The sequence below is a fragment of the Berghia stephanieae genome, chromosome 8 (assembly GCF_034508935.2).
Source record: "Berghia stephanieae isolate SIO BIC M18660-M18661 chromosome 8, UCSD_Bste_1.3, whole genome shotgun sequence".
NCBI classification, from domain to species: domain Eukaryota; kingdom Metazoa; phylum Mollusca; class Gastropoda; order Nudibranchia; family Aeolidiidae; genus Berghia; species Berghia stephanieae.
In genome coordinates this window covers 29,554,677-29,562,176 of record NC_088367.1, presented here as the reverse complement: position 1 = coordinate 29,562,176, position 7,500 = coordinate 29,554,677, and the positions used below count along the sequence as shown (strand labels likewise).

The 7,500-nt window shown below is 35.5% G+C and overlaps 1 protein-coding gene across 1 annotated transcript in view; it reads right to left on the bottom strand.

The window, feature by feature from the left end:
* Window positions 1–7,500, bottom strand: part of LOC144978482 (dynein axonemal heavy chain 1-like) — a 169,865-nt gene that overhangs the window by 3,918 nt on the left and 158,447 nt on the right. Inside the window, exon 81 of the mRNA XM_078924625.1 lies at window positions 1,968–2,078. Coding sequence (XP_078780751.1) covers window positions 1,968–2,078 — 111 coding nt within the window. The remainder of the gene's footprint in view (window positions 1–1,967; window positions 2,079–7,500) is intronic.

Here is a 7,500-nt window from a genome sequence, read left to right as displayed (position 1 = left end):
ATGTGATTATTATTATTATTATTATTATTATTATTATTATTATTATTATATTATTATTATTATTATATTATTATTATTATTATTATTAAAATGTGACCTATCGTCTCAAAACAGTATTATGTAGCAGTGAACTGACGTGTACATATATGTAGGTCTGACATCCGAACCCACTTATGGGCCTAGTTTAACATTGTTGTAATGGAACAAGTTTTGCGATTTCCATTACAACAATGAGCCCATAAGGAATTGGGTTATCAGACCAACCAATAAGTGCACTTCGCAGTGAAGCAATCTCTTAAAATTGAAATCTATGCTCAAATCATAATCTTTGTGTCAAATATAATTACCTTAATTTATGAGAGTGAGGTTTTCCATAGAAACTGAAGCCATAAAAACAAAACAAACAAAAAAAAAAAAACACCAAAAACACTCAAACAAATTATTAAAAAACAACAAAGAAACAAAACAACAAACAACAAAATACAATTCATAGCAGAAGAACCCCCCCCCCCCCCCACCAAACCAGAAATCTCGAAACTTTGAACTCGTTCCCATACTGCGTTTCCCCAAGATCTTCAAGAAATATGTGGGAGCTCGTTCGAAATTCCAAACGTAAGAATTAAAGAATAGTTTACTTATTCAAATCAATGAAGGCATTTTATTAAATTTTAAGCCCACGGTTCATCCCAACATTAATTGAGTTTTTTTAAAGCTTTTTTTATATAGCGCAATATCCACTAAAAATACTAAAAGTGCTCAAAGCGCTTTATAAGGGGTTCCAGCAACACTTAACATGTAGGACGAGATATGACGCCTATTAGGGGACATTACAATTTGTTTCGGACAGAGACAACGCTGTTGACGACCAAGTACTCATTTTACACCTGAGTGCGGTGAGAGAATGTGAATAAAGAGCCATTTCCAAGGACTCAACAATGCGCCGAGGGATGCTCGACCTAGGACCTTCCAATCCGAAAGCGAGTGTCATACCACTAGACCACATAGCCATACATTAACACTTTTATTGACGATTGTTCACATTTAGGAGACATGGCTCTATTTAAAAGTTCAATTTGACTAGTATAACGTAGTCTCTGAGAACCATTAGGCCTATAAAGCCGAAGTTTATCGCGGTCTCTATAGAGTTAATCGGACAATGGCAATTGTTTGCCATCCTTTGGATAGGAAGCTGGTCTATCGCAAATTACTTTCTGTTAGCTTTGACAGAACCAGCTAATCAATCACTGCTGGGTGCGACAGAGGGATCAGAAAAAATATCGAATGCACCCGGGCGGGATCAATCTTGGCGCCTATTCGCGTGAAGCGGGTGCTCTACCAGCTGAGCTATTGGGCACCCCAGCCGACTAGTGATAAAAGTGATATTTTGTACTAACTTCTCCCTAACTTCTATTGTTCATCATTGATATAACTACCCGCCCCACACCTTTTTCTGAATTTTATTCAAACTAATATCGGAACTATTCCATGTGCGTTTATTTTTCAATGTTTTGTTTCATATACAGATTAATTTTGCGCGCTCATTGAAAGGTCGCGGGGCTATTCAGCCACCTCTTGTGATCCCCTATGTAGTTAAGAGTATAGAGTTCCCTCGGCAGGTTTGAATGCTATATTTTCGTGTGGCTGGATGGCTCAGTGGCTAGTGCGACTGCTCGCTGATCTCTCTCTCTCTCTCTCTTTCTCTCTCTCTCTATCTCTCTCTCTTTCTCTCTCTCTCTCTCTCTTTCTCTCTTTCTCTCTCTCTATCACTCTCTTTCTCTCTTTCTCTCTCTCTCTCTCTCTCTCTCTCTCTCTCTCTCTCTCTCTCTCTCAGCCAGTCTGAGGCTGCCGTGTCAAGTTTGGCTCTCTGACACCGAGTTATGTTCATTCTCTGTGTTTTTGTTCTCATGTGGTACTTCTCCATACCTTATATTCCTTATCATTATTGACTGATATGATCAGCAACTCACTTGGAAATCGAAGCCGATTCGGTCAATAGAAATAATCAGACGACGTGCAAAGTTCTGTAGCGTCCCTGTGAGAAAAGCTTGGGGAAAGAAGAAGCCGGATATCCAAAACACCTGAAAGAAGCAAACCGAAGAAGAAATATGAGTAGATACATTACCTTCCGCCTCGGAACGAAAATAAATTAATTTATTGTTATCAAACATTATTTTGAATCTGTCTAGAGAAACAGCATTTCGATGGTCGGCGTATCAAACCTCTGAAGCTCAAATTTCCACGATCGGCGGATCAAACCTCTGAAGCTCAAATTTCCACGATCGGCGGATCAAACCTCTGAAGCTCCAATTTCCACGATCGGCTGATCGAAACTCTGAAGTCTACATACAAGCCTTGAGCATCGTTTCTTATTTAATATTGGGCGGATCAGACCTCTGATGACATAAAATCATCGATTTTTAGTATCACGCATTCCTTCTGTATTTAAATGTAATCATAATTATATCAAAAAGTGATCATTTTTTAAATCAAATATTATTATTAGCATGTCTACAGAAGCAGCATTTTTAGTTTCATCCTGGGTTTTGTTCCAAGGTTTGTTTATTTGTTTGTTTTAAGGTTTTTTTTTTGGGCGGCTATGTGGTCTAGTGGTATGACAATCGCTTTCGGATCGGAAGGTCTTGGGTTCGAGCCTAGCTCGGCGCAAAGTGGGGTCCTTGAAAAAGATTCTTTACTCACATTCTCTCACCGTACTCAGGTGTATAATGAGTGCCTGGTTGTTAACAATGTTGTCTATGTCCAAACATGTCATCTAATCTCATGAAGAGTTACACATTCTAGTTTACTAGGATGTGAGTTATCAATCTTGCCAAATGCTATTTCACGGGCAGGTCACATGAAAGCGTGCGGAAGGTTTTTGTATTATTTCAAAGCAGAGAGACATTTTATATAAATTTTCTACAAAGGACTATAACACTGTGATATATTGATATATATATAAAAACGCACGGTAAGAAAGTGAACGTGATAAAATACAACATTCGTTTTCATCGGAATGCAAGATATTTCTAGTTATCGATACCATAGACTTCAAACAAGAAATTATTATTGACGTTGATTTACATAGAAGTGTCTCTACTTGAAATAACACACATTTTAGCTAAAAGATTAATTTTCGTCATGTCCAAGGTTGAAGCAACAACAGTGACAGATCAACTAAATAGAATTACAAATCTATTGAAATCATTCAAAAATTCGATGAAAGACTAAAAATAGTTGAAAACGTCAAAAAAAAAAAACAAAAAAAAAAAACTAGTCTTCCCCCACCCACTACAGTAAATACCCCCGAGGCAGCGTCTGCTTCTTATCAAAACGACAGTTCGACAGCTACAAGCAAGGTAAAGACTCTATGTCCAAGACCGTCTTGCCTCCCTATCTTAAAGTTAACGATTCTCTTGCGGGAGTAAATCAAGAACATAAACCTGCATTGAAAATATTATCGAAATCGGCAAGATTTACCGAAACAGGACTAAAAAATGTAATATCACCTAACAGGCGTCATGCCTCGTTCTATATGTTACGTGTTGCTGTTGGCCAGGGACCCTTTGTAAAGCGTTTTGAGTACGTTTAGTGGATATTGCCCGATATAAAATAGCAATTTTTTTTACTGCGCTTGCAATACATTTAGGTCATCTCAACGTCAATAAAAAAAAGAGAAGAAAATGGGATAGTAAAAAATTCTAGATTTACAATTCAAAGCACACGAGAAAATGTAAGACAAAGGGGAGTGATTCAAAAAGGGAACAGAAGTAGAATCTAAGAGCATTAAGTGTACTTAAGTTGAGATCACTTAAAAGTCTCATCCAGATATAAGCACAGTTCCCTACTAAGAGGAAGACACTCACTACTGTTTACAAATCATGATATTCAAAACTAAAATATAACAGTTCATAACATAGAGATGATTTATTAGTGAAAAAATCATCTCTCCAAAACTATAACTGTACATTTGACTGTTTTCCTCCCAGCCAAGGATTTCCACCAGGGTCAGGACAAAACCAAGTAATTTCATTCCAAGACAAAGACAGAAAGCGATCGGAAAATAGATAAAGTGGAATAGAAGACACAGCAAGTAACCTCCTGACCTTTCAGAAGGGTACTATATCGAGTTCGTTTAGATGTTTAATATATAATTTTTAGAAAAAGAAAACAAAAAAATTGGTTAAGTTTTCATGGTTTATAAGGGAGAATTATCATAATATCATTTTCATAAAGTTTGGAAATACCCCCCCCCCAAAAAAAAAAAAAATAAATAAAATAAAATAAAGCCCACCCCCCCCCCCAACCCCCCCCCCCCCCCCAAAAAAAAAACAAAAAAAAAAAAAACAAACAAAAAACAAAAAACAAAAATACAAAAAAAAAAACAAAAAAACAAAAACAAACCCAAACAAATAACAAACAAAACAAAAACATCAACCCAAACCCTCCATTTTTCTGATAATTTTTACTCTAGATTCACTCCATGGCATGTTTTACTCTGACATAGTACCAGATGGAAGCAGTGGGTCACATGTTATGGAGGCCCACGACGATTGGTCAGTAGCAGAGGTCTCGCCTCCCGATCAAAGAGACCGGTTCATCGGTTCCTGGTGAAGTTGGCGTCCACCCATCACTAATTGAGAGATGTTTATTTGTTTTACAGAGAGATGGAGTCGGGAGAGAGAGAGAGAGAGAGAGAGAGAGAGAGAGAGAGAGAGAGAGAGAGAGAGAGAGAAAGAGAGAGAGTGTGTGTGTGAGAGAGAGATAGATAGATAGATAGATAAATAGATAGATAGATAGATAGATAGATAGATAGATAGATAGATAGATAGATAGAGAGACAGAGAGAGATAAAGAGAGAGTGTGTGTGTGAGTGAGAGGAGATAGATAGATAGATAGAGATAGATAGATAGATAGATAGATAGAGAGAGAGAGGGAGAGAGAGAAAAGTGAAATAGATAAATACATAGATAGATAGAGAGACAGAGAGAGAAAGAGAGAGAGAGATAGATAGATAGATCGATAGATTTATAGATAGATAGATAGATAGATAGAGATAGATCGATGGAGAGACATAGAGGGAGAGGGAGAGAGAGAGAGAGAGAGAGAGAGATGGAGGGAAAGAGGGAGAGGGAGAGAGAGGAATAAAGAGAGAGATAGAGGTGAAATAGATAAATAAATAGATAGTTAGATATACAGGTAGACAGATAGACAGATGGAGAGAGAGAGTGAGAGAGAGAGAGAGAGAGGGAGAGAGAGGGGGGGGGGTGGGAGAGGAATAAAGAGAGAGATAGAGGTGAAATAAATAAATAGATAGTTAGATAGACAGGTAGACAGATAGACAGATGGAGAGAGAGAGAAAGAGAGAGAGAGAGAGAGAAAGAGAGAGAGAGAGAGAGACAGAGAGAGAGAAGAGAGAGAGAGAGAGAGAGAGTTAGAGAGAGATAATTCGTGACAATTAATTTTTTTTAAAAATCACTATACTCGATTTATAGTCATTTCATCAACGGGGTAAGCGATCCGGGTAGCTCAGTAGGTAGAGTATTTAAATTAAAAGGAAAAAATCACGCCATTTTTCCTTGATTCAATTGAGGTTACGTTCTGATCCACTCTCCAACCAACAATTAACGATTACTGTGGAGTGGAGAGTCCTATCCAAAGGCTAACAAACCGTCGTATGTTACAGGAAGGCAGATGTAATCAAATTACTGAGTTTTGAAATCGTGCGATAAACAAAGCACGGTGCTCCATCTATGTTTATGACGTATTGTCTATCTACGTACATCTAAATCTACAGTTATAATGGCATTATAATAATATTAGTAAATAAATATATTTGTAACTAGATAGATAGATAAAAATACTATAGTTACGTACTTCCCTAATGATGTCAAGCGAGCTTATCTACTGTCTGCATCTTTACGTAATACTACCGCCAAAGTTATAGGTTTATAATGAAGACGATGGTGATGATTATTATTGATTACGATGATGATGTTGATAATAATAATAATAATAATAATAATAATAATAATGATAATAATAATAATAATAATAATAATAATAATAATCTAATAATAATACTAATACTACTAATAATAATGATAATAATAATGAATAATAATAATATAATAATAATAATAATAATAATAATAATAATAATAATAATAATAATAATAATAATAATAATAATAATAATAATAATAATAATAATAATAATGATAATAATAATAATAATAATAATAAATAATAATAATAATAAATAATAATAATAATAATAATAATAATGATGATGATGATGATGATAATAATAATAATAATAATAATAATAATAATAATAATAATAATAATAATAATAAGGGCAATAATATAATAGTAATAATAATAATAATAATAATAATAATAATAATAATAATAATAATAATAATAATAATAATAATAATAATAATAATAATAATAATTACTATCATTATTATTATCATCATCATCATCTCATCATCATCATCATCAGCATCATCATCATCATCATCATCATCATCATTATCATCATCATCATTATTGTCCATATCCTTTCTGCTAGTCTTTCCTAGCAGTCTTCTTAACTCTTCATTTCCTATCATCTCCGTCGTTATCCTTATCATTTTTCCTCTTCCACTTTTTACCTTCTTACCACCCTTCCCGCCCTCAATCATTATTCTTGCCCGTCTGATTAATTCTCATCATTCCCCGTCCCATCGCTATAACCTTTTCAGCTCCACCTATTTTCATATTGCCCTCCCCCCGCCCCGACCTCTTATTTTTTCCCATAAATTTCATGTGAAATCTCGGGTGATGAAAATGTATGATAATGATCTGAAAAGTTGTGGATGAAAGCAGTGGAATTGCCGTTTATTTCTAATATCTTTTTTTTTCCAATGAGCGATGAATAGGTAGCTATAATTGTTGGAATCAGCAGAATGTCCCCCGTGATAGCAGTGCCAGTTATCGACATTTCGTGTTCATTGTTTTTATAGGAAAGAGTTCATAAGGAAACGCATATTTTTGTAAAAAGTATAAGCACTAAATCTATCCAACTATTGGAAAACTCCTTTGGTATAATGTAATCAAGAGCTCTAAACTTCTTCTTCTTCTTCTCCTTCTTCTTCTTCTTCTTCTTCTTCTTCTTCTTCTTCTTCTTCTTCTTCTTCTTCTTCTTCTTCTTCTTCTTCTTCTTCTTCTTCTTCTCTTCTCTCTCTTCTTCTCTCTCCTCCTCTCACTCTCCTTCTCTCCTCCTCTCTCCTTCTCCTCCTCCCTCATCCTCCTCTCCTTCCTCCTCCTCTCTCCTCCTCCTTCCTCCTCTCTTCCTTCTCTCCTCTCTCCTCTCTCTCTTCTTCACCTTCTTCTTCTTCTTCTTCTTCTTCTTCTTCTTCTTCTTCTTCTTCTTCTTCTTCTTCTTCTTCTTCTTCTTCTTCTTCTTCTTCTTTCAGCAGATCCCGCAATCTGCAGGGTTGCCTAAATGAATGT